Source organism: Tympanuchus pallidicinctus, unplaced genomic scaffold (genome assembly GCF_026119805.1).
Source record: "Tympanuchus pallidicinctus isolate F22 unplaced genomic scaffold, pur_lepc_1.0 scaffold1, whole genome shotgun sequence".
Taxonomy (NCBI): Eukaryota; Metazoa; Chordata; class Aves; order Galliformes; family Phasianidae; genus Tympanuchus; species Tympanuchus pallidicinctus.
The window spans coordinates 5,718,535-5,733,794 of record NW_026294618.1 but is presented as its reverse complement, the minus strand read 5'-3'; the positions used below and the strand labels follow the sequence as shown (position 1 = coordinate 5,733,794).

Sequence of the window (15,260 nt, the reverse complement as noted above, 5' to 3'; positions counted from 1 at the left end):
GAGGTGTCTGCAGTGCGACCACCTGGGGATGTGCACTGGTGGAGCTGGCAGCCCTTTGTGACTGAAATGGGGCTGCAGTGGTCAGCCACCCCTTGCTTGGATGTGATGAGGTGTTTGTAGCCATTCCATAAGGCATTCAGGTGCCTAAATGTGTGCCAAATGCTGTTGAGCATGCAGGTCCCAGTGTGGCACCTGTGGGGGTGCTCCCCAGGGAATCCAATGCGATCTACATTCAGAAGGGCAAACCTACACTTCTGGACTCCTGTTTCCAGCTGGGAGCTCAGCCAAACCTGCAGGACCAGCTGTAGGTGCTGGGATGAGGTTGCTGCTGCTTGCAGCTCTGCTGCAATCAAAACATTTGAAGTGCAGCCCTGTTTCCTTCTCCACCATGAAACCTCTCATTTGGTGGTGGATGGAGTTCCACTCAGCTGGCAGCCGGTCATGAGTGACCAGCACTGGGGCCAGCCCTGTGAAACATCTTTAATGGTGATCTGGATGAGGAGGTTGAATGCACCGTCAGTAAGACTGCCGTTAACATCAAGCTGGCAGAAAGCATTGATCTGCCTGGTCCTGTAATGGGACAAGAGGTGATGGCCTCAAGTTGTACCAGGGGAGGTCCAGGTTGGATATTAGGAACAATTTCTTCTCCAAAAGAGCAGTGATGCAGTGGCACAGCTGCACAGGGAGGTGGTGGGGTCACCTGGAGTTGGTCCAGAACCGTGGGGATGTGGCACTGAGGGACGTGGGCAGTGGGCATGGTGGGGTGGGCTGGGGTTGGACTGTGAGCTCTTTTCCAACTGTGATGCTTCTATCATTCTATGATAAGCTCCCACTGTGATCTTCTAAAGGGAAAAACACCAAGCCATTCAGGGGAAGCCACTACCAGCCAGAATTTGGGCTGCCCCAGTGGTTTCCATTTGTTTGTCTTCACTCTATTTCTTTTGCAATTATCTTTATTCATTGCCTAATGAATAATTCAGAACCTGTGCCTCTACAGAGCTTGGGGAAGAGGGTGAATGCAGTGCTTTGGTTGTTCAGCACAGTCTGGAACAGTTGTATCATATCCTGTGTGCACCCTGACTTGTTTCTGCTCCAAGGGAAGAGACCTCTGGTGATGGTGCAGAGCATAGAAATCTATGACTGGCTTCCCTGTGCTCTTTCTTGCCTAAATTCAGTTTCTCCTAAAGGAACTAGGTCAGGCTCACTGCCATGATCAAGAAAGCTGAGACCCATTGCTGCAGTCCTGACCTGAACTTCTGGAAATGTCCCTGAGTAACCAGTGTGGGAGGCAGCAGGCAGGGCGAGCATGCAGCCAAAGCTCCCAGGGCTGCAGGAAAGGAAGACCTGCTTTGCAGAGATGCCCTTTCCCAGCTCTTTTGAAGCAGACTCGCTGGAAGCATCTGGCTTCTGCATTCTGCAAGGCATTTCTCTGCCTCTGTCTTTTTTCTTTTTCCCATTCGTTTCCCATTAATAACACAGATAAAGCTGACCCAGTAAACACCACTTGCTTAGCTTTGCAAAGGGCTTTTAATAAGACTCTTAATAATAAAACCAGCAAGGATAATTAACAGCCAGCCAGGTAGCATCCCAAAGGGACAAAATTGACTCACAGAATGCATGAATCCTGGGATGCTTGGGGCTGCAGGCACCCCTGGATCCCTCTAGTCACTCCCTTACCCTACAGGATCACCCAGAGCAGCCCAGTACTTTGGACAGGAGCTGCCATCATCACCTAACGCAGCACAGGACATCATTAACCTCCTTGGCATCAGTGGCACATCACTGGCTCGTGTCCCACTTGGTGTGCATTGGCACCTCCAGCTCCTTCTCTCCCAGATGGGTGACAGTGCTTGTGGATTGCTGTAGCTCCCAGCCCCGCTCCGAGGATGAGACACCTGTGTGGACACCCACATGGGGGCGAAGCAGATGGGGAAGGGGTGATGGCAGCTTGTCCTGGCAGCCTGTCCTGCAGCCCACTGCAACCCACATCCACATTCACCATGGCAGTGTCTGGTGGCTCGAGATCTTGTTCTCCATTTTCTCTGGCTCCCTTCAGCCTTACACCCAGATGAAGTCTACGTTAGACTTAGAACACAGCATCCTCAGGGGATCAATGGACAAGGTTTGATGGGATGTCTATAAGATGGAAGGGGAGCAGGACTGACACCGCAACCCACTGGGAATGGTTTTCCATGCACTGGAGGAGTTGGAGACCAGTTCTCAGGCTGGGGATATGAGTGACGTTCATAATCTTGATGGTGGATTTGGGGGGAATTCTGGACAAATTTCAGAGAAGAGTGCTCTCTTTTAACCAGTGTAATTGTCTGAATTGGTGTCCAGAAACCATAGGAAAGCTGTGACCCCCTGAAGGGGAAATGTCAGCATGTTTCTTTCCCCAGGATTGCAGGCAAAACTCTGCAGATTGCATGAGTGGCTGCAGATAGGTGTCCCTCCCTGCACTGCTTCTCCTCCTGAGGCTGCAGACCTCTTCTAGCACACAGAGCACGGTGTGCATCAGGCCACAGATAATGCCAGAAAGAAGGAACGTGGCAGATTGTAGCTCATCCCTGAGGTTTGCTGTTCTCCCCATTGTGGGGCTTTGGCATTTGCTCGCAGTGTGATCATAACCAAATGAGCTTCGTGGTGTGGAAGGCTCTCAGCAAAGCTCAGTGGGGATGCTGGGAGCCTTTCTAGGTCACTGCGCTTTCCAAGTGACTTTATTTGTTGTTCTGCTGCCTGACAAACCTCTAAAACCAAGGGGGAAGTTGATGATTTCTTATTTCTTTGCCTTGTCCCGGCAGCCCTACCTGAGCTGTGGGATCTGTTCACTGGTCACAGAATTTAACTTGGCTATAAAACCCAGAGGGCAAGGGGCAGCCTTATCCCAGCTGCAGCCCAGTAGCAGGAAGCAGGGACTCACCCACAGGCATTCATAACTGAAGCAGGGATGCTTGTTTGTTCCAATTCCTCCCCAAAATATGCTCTGAGGACAATCACAGAATCAGAATCATTGAGGTTGGAGAAGACCACTAAGACCACAAAGTCCAACCCCAGCCCATCCCCACCCTGACCACTGACCGTGTCCCTAAACAGAATCATAGAACCATTAAGGTTGGAAGACACCACGTAGATCACCAAGCCCACCCCCTGCCCATTCCACCTTGCCCACTGGCCATGTCCCTCAGAGACACATCTCCACCTTCCTTACTTCCAGGGATGGTGACCCAACAACCTCCTGAGCAGTCTGTGTCAATGCTTTTTCTGAATGAATTTTTTTCCAATAAAATTTCCTTAATGCCCTTCTCCTGAGTGGTAAACAGCCTGTGTGTGGACCAGGGTTTATTTTTCCAGCAGAGCGTGTCTGCGCTGCAAACACAATTCCCAAAGTGTGACTGGGTACAAAGTCAAGTGCAAGGCCATTTCTAGTTTTCTATTTCTGGATAATTTCTTTCCCATTTGCTTCCTTGACTCACTGCAGAAAACATAAAAGGGAAAAATTAGCTTCAAAAATGATAGTCAGCATATTTCTGAAGAGTCACAAATGTCTTCCCGGGAAGTTGCTTGACAAGCATTTTCCTTTTAAGGCTCTGAATGCAGACAATGCAGGTCCCACTGCCTCAGCACCCAGGATACCATGTCCCTATGTAACTACACATCCATCCATCATGGCACCAAGCAGCTTGCTCAGAGGTTTGCTTGCCTATGGGATGCTGCAAGGGATCTGGGACTTGGGGAAGCAAAGGAAGCTCAGGTGATTTGGCCTGGAAGAGTGATTTCTTGGCTTGGGAAGGGAAAAAAAAAGACACACACACAAAATTAAAATAAAATAATAATAAAAAAATTGAATCTAAGCACACATACACAAAAAAAGAATCCCAAATATACATACATTTGACACCAGGACACATGTTAAGCAAGATCCCTCTAAGACAGTCCTATCTGTCTTCTGATAAGAAGAAGGGTTGGTTAAGATCTTGCCACGGTCCCCTCAGCTCTATGCTCACTGCCTCCAGAGCAGCTCCTCAAAACCACCCTGACATCTCCTTCCTGTCCTTTCTCCACAGACCTTCCGCTGGCCAGTTGCAAGCAACATCGACGGGAATGAGATCTTGGAGATCCAGGTCTTCAACTACAGCAAAGTCTTCACCAATAGGTGAGAACAGCTCTGCCCTTTCCTCCCACCATCCCTGGGCTTGCTCTTGGTTGAGCTGGATCCACGTCTCTGTTCAGTTTGGGGACCAGAAAGGGAGGAAGATGCTGGCGGCGTCTCCTGGGTTGGGCAGGTGGTGTGTAGGGCAAGCATGCTAAATACACAAAAGTAAAAACCAAATGAAGAAACAAAACCAACAAACAGAGAAAAAAAAGCTACCTACCTTTGTCTTGATTTAAACAGGAGCTTGAGTAGCAGGGGGAGAGCTGCAGAAACTCCATTGTCAGTGTTCCACTGACTTGGAGGAGGAAGGCAAGGAGATGGCTTGCGTGGAGTAAAGCTATACATGGAAGCCTGAGGCCTGGGGGGCAGATTCCAGCTCTGCTTCACTTTTCATGTTCCATCCATGCAGTAGTGGTTTCTCTTTGGGCAGACACTCCTTCGATGCTTTCCTCAATGTTCTGTCCCCCCAGCTGTGACCAAGCAGGCATCTTTCCCTGGTTAATGCCATTGCAACACAGTGCAAAACATTTACTCCAGCCTGGAGACAGATGGCACGCAGAGACGCACCCTCCCTCCATCCACGGCAGCCTGAGGCTTCATGCCTTCATCACTCAGCAGAATTGAATGAAGATTTGCCAACAGAATCAGATGGCTTTGCCTTAGCAAACTGCACTTTAGGGCATACCTCATTTACGTCCTAGATAACATTTCTGCATGCTGTGCATGCAAAGGAACAGTCTTCTTTCTCTCTCTCAAAACCTGAAAGAAAAATATCCACTTGAAAGATGCGCTAAAAGGTGGAAAGTGGAGTACCTGTGTCTGCAAAAAAAGAACTGCCTCTATTCCTCCAAGGGAACTGGAATAGCCAGGGTATGCAGGAATATACAGGATATGGTTGGAGGCTGAGCAAGCAACATCTTGGGTAATTCCTTCTACCTCCAAGGTTGCGAAATCCTCTTAACAATCTCCAGCCACCCAACACAAATATCTTGTAAGTGAAACCAAGTGACTTTTTTTGCTTTGCTGAGCTGTATACACAAGCAGGTTGGCTACATCAGCCTGCCAAGAGCCACTTTCACTCCTAGGATGACCTTCTATTGTATCATTCTCATCTCTTTGGTTATGTTCCTCAGTTTGATTTTGACTCACTTGGGCCTGGGCTGCACGACATCTGATCAACCCTACCTTCTGTAGCAATTGGTGGTACAGGCTGTGGCCGTGTCCTGGGGTGCTGGATGGGCTTGAAATGCCCAGGATGAATTCTGCATGTCTTTATCTTCCACTGAGACCCCATCCAACCTAGATGGCTCTACAATTCTATGATTCTAAATGCTAGGAAAAATTTCTTCTCTGAAAGAGCAGTGCTGCAGTGGCACAGCTGCCCAGGGAGGTGGTGGGGTCACCAAACCTGTAGGTGTTCCAGAACCATGGGGATGTGGCACTGAGGGACGTGGGCAGTGGGCATGGGGTGGCTGGGGTTGGACCTGGTTGTCTGAGAGGTCTTTTCCAACCTGAATAGTTCTACGTTTCCGTGATTGTTCTTAGACCAAATTCTGGGGAGAAACTGAAACAAACAAGCATCCTTACTTCTGTTACAGACACCCACGGGTGAGTCTCTGTTCCCTGCTCCTGGGCTGCAGGCTGTGTTGGAGTAAGAGTGTTGCAGGTTGTGTTGGTTGTTTTTGGCCCTTTGGTTTGACTAAGGCACATCCCAAGGTCCTCACAGTTCTTGTGCCTCTTCTGCTCCCTGGTGATTGACTGCTCTTTGTCTTCACATCACTTCAAAACCCTACTGCAAGCTGTTTTTACACTGCAGTCAGCGATGTAGTAGACATACCTTGAACAGCAAAACTGTACCATGGCTCTGTCATTCAGTGGTGACTTTCAACAGATGCCCTATTGTAGAATTTCCCCATTAATCTTCCCTTGTTAGTGTGCAGCACTGATAGCAGGCATGGTTAAACCGAGAATGCTATAAGAACCTATTCCTTGCACACAGCTACCCAACAAGTGGGCTCAAAAGAAGCAAACCAAGCCCATTCTGAAGGCTCTATCTCCTCATGAACCTACCTGGAATGCCATTGATTGTGCTCTGGTGTTCAACTGCTTTTCATTGAACACTCCATGATCATTGCTATGATTTTCCTAGGACTGCTGCCAGCTTAGCCCAGCTCTCTTCATTCACCCTGTATGAACACTTTGCTGTGCTGGGATTTCTCTATTATTCCAACTTCATTAAAAAAATGCTACCAGTGAATCAGAGGCTGCCAGTTGGGTGGTGATGATTACCCACAAACTCCCCCTGGCTTGGAACAACGCATAGAAATATTTATCCAGTGTGTTTTCCTGCTTTTCGTTGTTACAGGCTGGAACTGCTGCTCCTGTTTCTGGAGTGCATTTGCCTTCAGAAGCAGAGTTCCTCCTCTCCAGCAGCTCTGGGGCCAGGCACCGGCTGGAGGATGCTCTTGCCGTGTTGATGACTCAGGGCAGGACACTGGGAGCGTTCTGCCATCAGCCATAAAGGCACAGAGCTGATGTCAGAGAGATGCAGGTCATCCCCAAATCCCCGCTGAAGCTTTCCAGAGCTTTTTAATTACCTGCTTCATCTCTCTCCGCTAAACTAAAAAGCACCTCAGGTTAGAAACAGTTTCCTTGTGCTGGCATTTACAGACAGAGGTAAGATGATCCTAGAAACATCCCTGTAGCAACAAGGTGCATGAGGAGCAATTAGTCCCTGCAGCCCAGTCCAGGAGAGGAGTGCCATGCTGGCAGCCCAGGTGGAAAGGGACATTCGTCAAAGGAATTTTCTGTTTTCAATTATTACTTCAGCATGCTGCATAATGAATGCTTTATTATTGTTATTATTGCTTTTCCATAAGAAAGATATGGAGCTGTTCGAGAGGGTCTGCAGGAGGACACGAGGATGCTCAGAGGGCTGGGGCACCTCTCCTATGGGGACAGGCTGAGAAATAGGGGCCTTCAACCTTGAGAAAAGAAGGCTTTGGGGAGTCCTTACTGCAGCCTTCCAGGACCTAAAGAGGCTGCAGAAAGGGTGGGAAGAATTCTTTATCAGTGATAGACAAGGAATTATTCAGTATGAAGGTGGTGAGGCTCTGGCATAGGTTGCTCAAGAGCTGTGGGTGCCTCATCCCTGGCAGTGCCCTAGGCTTCCACCAAGACATCATAAATTTAAAACGAGGACTCAAAAAATGGCTCACCATTGGCCAAATAACCCATTATTATGGGTAATTATGAGGGTGAATTTATTCTTCAGAACGCTACCAAGCCAGTGTGTATCCTCAGCCATCAACTAATGACTGTGATGAAATACTGTGTCATGGGCTCATGCACATGACCCTTAAGGGTCCCTTCCAACTCAAATGATTCTAAATGGGAATAACAGCCCAAGTTTATTTTCCCTTGAAAACAGTGGTAAGCCAAATCCCAAAAGGAGCTTCATCTTCTCTTTGCAGTACAGTAGCTATGGGAAGGAGGGCTCAGCTCAGAGCCCACGCATGTGTCCAGTGCCCTTTGGGTATCCAGTCTCAGGAAGGGCACGTCTCCTGTAGATCCAAGGTTGTAGCTTCCAGCCTGCACTTGTCTCAGGCACCCATGGACAGCCACATGGCATCACAAGTAGGTAATGGAGTGGAAGCTCCAACAAACCTCGCCCCACGGCCACATTCTTTGGGCTCAGGAAATGGAGAATTGGCTGAAGGATGGCCTGGGATGGCTGAAACTCCTTGAGGCAGAAGACAACCAGGAGCCCACAGGAGATGATGGTAATAGAGCCCTAGTCCAACACTACGGGCTGCCTAATGATGGAGTTTGGTTTGGATATGAGCACCAGTGTCTGGAATCAGTTTGCAAAAGACTTCTCCAAGTCAGAAATACAAAGGGATTAGCCAGAGATTATGATCATACTCATAGCATTTCTCCTCCTGGCTGAGAGATGGAAACACCAGCACATCATTGTCAAGACACAGCCATGGGTACTACTGCAATACCCAGCCAAAGCACCCAACACTGTTCAAGCCCTGGAATATGATGCTGGGCTCCTCCCTCAAGGGAAAGCTGGCAATGCACATTACAAAAATAATTAAGCCTTCAGTTTACGAGGCAGTGCCATAACTGCAGCAGAGCATTTCATAGAAATGAGTTGGAGGAAGAGAGACAGACAAAACTCTTGGAGAAAAGGGAGAGGAATGGGGAGAAGTAGTGCCCTGACTTGAGGGTTTGGAAAGGTGAGCCACGGTGAATAATTAACATGCAGCTGATTAGCACTATTTATCAAAGTCCCAGATAAAGGCATGACACCTGATGCAGATCCACTGTGAATAATGGAGGGGATCTTGTGCTGAGTCGTGGCCGTGTGGCTCATTGCCTTGCTTTTGTCTGCTGCCTCAGTGGCCATCACCATGAAGCTAATTAGATGGTAAGAAAATCCTCTTCTGGCCCTGGTGCCCATGGAGGAGACGTGGGCTGGGACAGTGACTGTTCCCAAGGGCAGTGCATGTCTGAGTGCCCAAAGGATGGAGCAAAGCATGGAGGTGGGGAGATAGCTCATAAGGACACCGTAAACAAGGCATGCTACCCATCACTCCAGCACAGAAATGTATCTCCAGCCATGGCTGGCAGCAATTTCTTCAGGAAAACTATGTAAAGAACCTACTGATTTCTGTGGTGCCCCAAGGACATTTCCCTTGGGTGCTTCTTCTCTGTCTCTGTCTCCCCTTCTCGTCTTCAGCCAGCACTACCCAACACTCAATGGGAGCCATCTTCTCAGAGGCCAAATAGGCTGAGCAGAAGCAAGGTGCTCCACGTCAAGCTTTGCCATGCAAATTGGGTCAGTGCACCTCTACAGCTACCACAGTGGATGGAGCAGTTAATTACAGACCTACAAATTTCCAGTTTCTGCCTCAAGATCATGGCCAGGATGGGAAACTCCCCCAGCCAAGACCAACCAAAGTGCTTTGGGGATGCCCTGCCCTGGTGCAGGTGGATAACAGGCAATGCCACATCCTGATGATGATTTGGGAGATTCAGGCTGGACATGAGGAAGTATTACTTTTCAGAAAGGGTGGTCAGGCACTGGAATGGATGCCCAGGGAGGTGGTGGAGTCACCGAGCCTGGGGGTGTTCAAGGAAAGGCTGGATGTTGTGTTGAGGGACATGGTTTAGTAGGAGCTATTGGGAATAGGTGAACGGTTGGACTGGATGAGCTTTTAGGTCTTTTCCAACCTTGGTGATTCTATGATTCTATGATTCTATGATTCTATGATTCTGATGGAGGTTAAATTACTAGTGCCTTTTGGCAACCTGAAATGCTGCACAAAAGGGAAGGAGCAATGATGAGTTTTACCTGAGATGCTTCATCTGATGCCACATATCCCATTCTGGAAAACAGGTGATAAAGCCAAAAACTTGATGACCTGATTAGAAATAGTGAGTTCATACAGGGGCCTGTTTATCTCTGTCTTCTCCCCTCTGGTCCCCTGGGGAGAACTGAAAAAAATAGCTCTGAGATGGGTGTGAAAATTCACAGCATGTGGTCCTCCAGTGAAGGGCCCTAGGAGATGGATGTACAGGAGAAGAGTGTGTAAGATGGGGCCACACATTCTCCCCATCCCTAGAATAAGGACGTGTCCCTTAAGGATGAAGAAGGATGCACAACACCAAATATCTTTTGCTCTGAGGAGGTTCGTTTTTCTCCCTGCTGGGCATATGTCACCATTTTCCTCTCCAGGGTGAGAAGCAGTAACTGGATCTGGCCAAGGGCGGGCGGCCACCTTACAGAGCTGCCTGCTGCCTGTTGGGCAATGCTGGGGTGGGTGCACAGATAACATCCCTGAGAGAAAACCGATCTGCAGAGAGCAGTCAGGAGCTGGCTCCCCTTACCTGATGGGGAGACAAAGAGGCTAATAGCAAGGGCTTTCAGTAAAGCATGGAGCTCAGCAGCTCAAAAATAGAGCTTTGTTTTTTTCTTTTGTGCTCCAGCTTCTCCAGTAATACAGATATCTGCAGAGTTCACTTTCAGGCCAGCACTTGGAGGGCAGGGGCTGGGAAGGTGGGCATGGCTGGAACTGGGTTTGTAAAGCAACAGGGGTCACATTTGCTCTGTTGGCACCTTCCTGCTGCCAAATATAGCAGAGGTAGAGCTTGGAGCATCATCAGTGGGGCAGGAGGTTCAGTGCCCCCAAGTCTTTTCCCTCTCAGTGTGGGATGCCCTGGGTGAGCAGTGCCTCTGCATGAAGATGTTATTATGGTGCAGAGAATTGCAAAAAGGGAGCAAACTACCCCTCCTCAGGTGGAACTGAGTATGCTTTTAACCCAGACAGAAGGTTTGCATAACGTCACAGCACATTTGCCCCTTGCTTAGTTTGATTTTACCCCAGTTCATAACGGCTTCTTTGAGCTCCCTTCAAATTTTCGTACATAATTAAGGTCTCCAGACTTTGTTACTTGATGTCCAGACAGGGGAGTTTCTTGGAGGGAATCTTATGCCAGGCTTAGTAACTGAGAACAACCCAGTAACCTCGACTGTTCCAGCTGTTAAGACATTTTCCTATTTCAATCTCCAAAGTCTGCTTTCCAGTGCAGTTACAGGCTGATCCTGCATCAAGCCATTGGTTGTAGAAGCCCTCTGGTCCTGTGCTATTAACTGTGTTGTAAGATCAAGCTGTGCATGTCCCTGCTCACTGCAGGGGAGTTGGAATTCAAAAGTCCCTTCCAACTCTAAGGATTCTATGATTCAAAAGGCACAACAAAGTGGTTCTTCAGACACGGTGGACTGTGGATGATCCCTCAAGATCTTGTGGATACCAAAAGTTTACAGGTCTGATACTGAATTTGACATTTTCATGGTTGAAAAATCTACCTGAGTTTCTTGAACACCGGCGTACCTGTGGGGTGTGCCTTAAGGTGGACATCTGACATAAGCTAGAAGATCTGTGCTCTGGAAGAGTGGGTTTGATGAACCGAGGTCCTTCCTGATGTGTCTGAGTTATCATTACAAAAAGGCCATTCCTCCTGAGAGCTCTGGCTCCCCATCCATCCTGACCCATAAGCTGCACTCCTTCTTTTCACACTTTTTCCTTTGGTATTAAATCAACACTTTTTATCCTTCCCATCTTCCATCAGCCTTCGTGGACTGAAGGATTATTGACTTCTGAAGAAGGCTTTCACAGACCTCTTGGATTGGTGTCACCAGGGGCAGGCACCTGGAAGGACAGAAGTTTCTGTACCAGAGATGCAAGCTCATCAGCTGAGATGCTGTGGAGGTGTGGGCTCAGCCTCCCCACCAGCAATACCAAGTGATATAATTTGCCCATTTTTGCAAGGGAAAAGGAGCAGGATTGATGTTTGGCTCCCACATAAAATGATGCTTTGCAGGCTTTCGAACACTTTGCATTTTGTAATGCCAGAAGTTGAGGTTGCTCTGAATGAAGGCCTGGAGAGGTTTGTGTTTGGGTGCTTTCAAGAGGAGATCTTCCTTAAGTTCAGAAGTCAATTTTAAAAGAAGACCAGAACCTCCCACAGATGTTTTCTTCCCAGCACAGACACATCTAAGGCAGCTGGGACAGATTTCCCTCATGCTGGGACCATCTCCATTTGAGTTCAGGAGCTAACAGCAAACTGCAGGGCAGATCCAAGTAGGTGGGATGGACCCTTCCCAGCAGAGGTTTTGAGCTGCATCTGGGATTTTGTTTGTGTTTTTCAATTGCTCACCACATTTTTGTTCATTGAGTAACGTCAGGTTTGAAGAAAGGGGCTCCTTGAAGATTCCTCAGCCTCACATTTTAGTTTCAAAAGCAAATAGAGCCCAGGTGAGCTTCTGACCAACCCCAAAAAGGCCAGAGCTGAGGGAGGTGATGGGGTCACTGCCACTGGAGTTGTTCCAGAGCTGTGGGGATGTGGTACTGAAGGTCAGTGGGCATGGTGGAACGGGATGGAGGTTGGGCTTGGTAATCTTGGAGTTCTTTTCCTACCTGAATGACCATAATCCTGATAGAGGCAAACCAGTCGCTCTTCTGGCTGATATGAATCTTGAACCAGCCCAAAGAGCCTTTTTCAATGTACAGCCAACTGCAGCTTCATTACCCAGCTCTTCAGCCAAAGCTTCCCAAGTCACTCAGCTCATTACCATCCCTTTCCCACCCAGCCTTTGTGGCTGGCAAGTCAGAGATGACAGTGGTGAGTGTACACAACTGTTATTATTTTTGCAATGTCTGGATAACTTGGTGAAATCTAGGACAACCCAGCTGTTCCATCTCAGCAGCCTCCAGATATTAAAGATACTTCAGTGAATTAATATTTTTTTTCCCAAGCAAACTGCTGCCAAAAATTCTCATTAAATACCAGTGGATTTTTTATTCACTTTGGCAGACAGGTGGAATAGCATAACGAGTGCCAGTCAGCCCTGTCTTTTTGAAACGCATCCTGTCAGGAACTAATTTGGGATGAGGTTACAGACCTGGTTGCTAAAAGTGACAGCGGTAACGTGGATGCACTCAGGCTTCTGCACAGTGTTTGATGTGGTGGCAACACAATATTTTGATTAAGAAATGAAAAGCCTGCGAAACTTGTCATGGTGGGTGCTGGAGCTGTCACACACATGGTAAGACCCCAGCAGCAACTGGAGGTGGGAAGCTGGCATCAGTAGAGCCCTATGGAACCAAACCTTGTCATTGAATCATAGAATCATAGAATGGCCTGGGTTGAAAAGGACCACAGTGATCATCTAGCTTCAACCCCCTGCTAAGTGCAGGGTCGCCAACCAGCAAACCAGGCTGCCCAGAGCCACATCCAGCCTGGGCTTCTACATGCACAGGGAGCACTAACAGCACTGGCAGGGGAAGGATGCATCCAAGGAGGCTGGTATGGAGCTGCTGCAGTTGCTGGGTATGTTGGAAATGAGTGCTATGTGCACTGCAGGAGGTGGGAATAGGTGTAGGAATAGGCACATGGGATGACTCGGAGATGCTCTTCACGAGCATGGTTGCTTGTTGGACCAGTGATGTTGTGTCTGGGAGTTCTTGGTTTTTAGAGCTTTAGAGCTTTTTGTTGTTGTTTTGGTTTGTTTTTCTGTCTTTGTGTTTGGTGCAGAAAAAAAAAGAAAAAAATGAAAAAAAAAAAGGGTGTTTAGTTTCAGAGCTTACATCTTCCTAGAATCATAGAGTCATTAAAGATTGGAAAAGATCTTCAGCATCCCTTAGTCCAACTGTCCACCTACCACCAATACTGCCTACAAAGGATGCTGAGAAACTGGGGTTGTCCAGAGAGAAGCAGCAAGATTGAAATCAGAGCAGAGCTGCCTCTCTTGAAGTCACCAGCAGCTCTCTGGCCTATTGGCCAGCAACATAGAAGCTGGTCTAACCACACAAAAACAAATGGGAATTTGCTGGCCACCACCTTGAAGATGACATGGGTCTACATCTTGCTTTAATGCTGCAGCCCTTGCTCTGAGGGAGAGGGAACTTCAGCACTGGCAATGCCTGACAGGGTTCAGCATCCCCCAAAATGCTGTCTGTCCTGAGCTGCACTGAGCACACAGAGGGTCTTGTGGAAAGGCACAGGCCACAGAACTGAAGAGCAAAGCATGGCATGTTGTGGGGCGCCCAGAAGTCACAGACCGCCCTGATCCATGGCTCTAAGCACAGAACCAGCTGGGCTGGGTCTGAAACTGAAGAAGTTTCTATAGTCTGATAAAATTACGAGTGACCCAGAAAAACTCCCTCACTCTTTCCATGAGCAGAAACGCAAGGGGAGGGAGCAGGGCACTCAATGAATTATGAAACACTCGGAAGTGAAAGGCTGTGCAGACAAGTGCTGAATATTTCATGCCCTCTTTCTGGGCTCTTGCCTGCAGGAGATGTGGGCTGGGAGGGGCTCAAGGAAGGAAGGCATCACCCCAAACCTCACACCATGCATCTTTCTGGTAATTCTCACACATACAAGCTGACCTCAGGTCTGTGAGCAGAGCTGGGTAGTGCAGAGGCACGTCTTACAAGAGCTTGCAAAGATGTGTGAAGGAAGTGTTGAAAGGGCCAACATCTCACTTCTGAGGAAGCAGGAGCAGACACTCATTGCCTGTTTTCATGGTTCAGATACTGCAGCAGGGGAAAAGCTGTCAAAGAGCCAGAACTGGTGCTGAGATTCCTGCTTATATCCAGTCCTGCTGCAGTAACAGCATGCGATTATGAGCACATATGGGCAGCATGTGCTTTTGACTGTAGCTCAGCTGAGAGAGCAGCAAAGTGCCGGAGGTGGACGTGATGCTCTTCCAGCCTCTGGGCTTAGAATCACAGAATTATAGGGCCATAGAACATCCTGAATTGGAAAGGATTCATAGGGATCATTGAGCCCAACCCCTGGCTCCACACAGGACCACCCAACCCAAACCCTATGTCTGAGAGCGCTGACCCAACGCTCCCTGAGCTCCTTCATCTCAGGGCTCTGCCCACTGCCCTGGGAGCTGTGCCATGCCCACCACCCTCTGGGGCAGAGCTTTTCCCTAACCCCTACCCTCCCCTGACATAGCTCTGGAGTCTGTACATGCCACAAGCATGCTGCAGATGGTTTCTGACCTCATGCCACAAATCCTTGTGATGCTGAGAGGGAGGATGATTATGTCCAGAGACTGTATTCTCACCCCCTGCATTACAGAGCTCACATTCCACAAGGAGCATGACACTCAGACATGTCAGCTGAAGTCTGTCTGGCCAGTGACCTAGACAGGCTGAGAGGAACGTGATGAGGTTCAACAAGGGTAAGTGTAGAGCCCTATTTCTGGGGAGGAATAACAGCACACACTAGTACAGGGTAAGGGCTGAGCTGGCTGCAGGGAAGGACCTGGGAGTTCCAATTGACCAATGGTTGACCGACAGTTCACCAAAGGTTGACCAGCAATTGACTAACAGTTGATCAAAGGTTGAACATAAGACAGCAGTGGGCCCTGGTGGAGAAGAAAGCCAATGGGACCCTGAAGTGCATTGCACAGAGCATGGCCAGCAGGGCAAGGGAGGTTCTTTTCCTCTCTGCTCTGCATTGGGGAGGCCACATCTGGAGCACTGAGCCCAGTGCTGAGCTCCCCAGTTCAAAGAGGACA

The 15,260-nt window shown here is 48.6% G+C and overlaps 1 protein-coding gene across 5 annotated transcripts in view; it reads left to right on the top strand.

Moving 5' to 3' along the window:
- OTOF (otoferlin) overlaps positions 1–15,260 on the top strand; it is a 72,065-nt gene that overhangs the window by 4,070 nt on the left and 52,735 nt on the right. For all 5 annotated transcript variants that reach the window (XM_052690826.1, XM_052690843.1, XM_052690821.1 and 2 more), the window contains exon 3: positions 4,065–4,153. In XM_052690826.1, the coding sequence (XP_052546786.1) occupies positions 4,065–4,153 (89 nt within the window). The remainder of the gene's footprint in view (positions 1–4,064; positions 4,154–15,260) is intronic.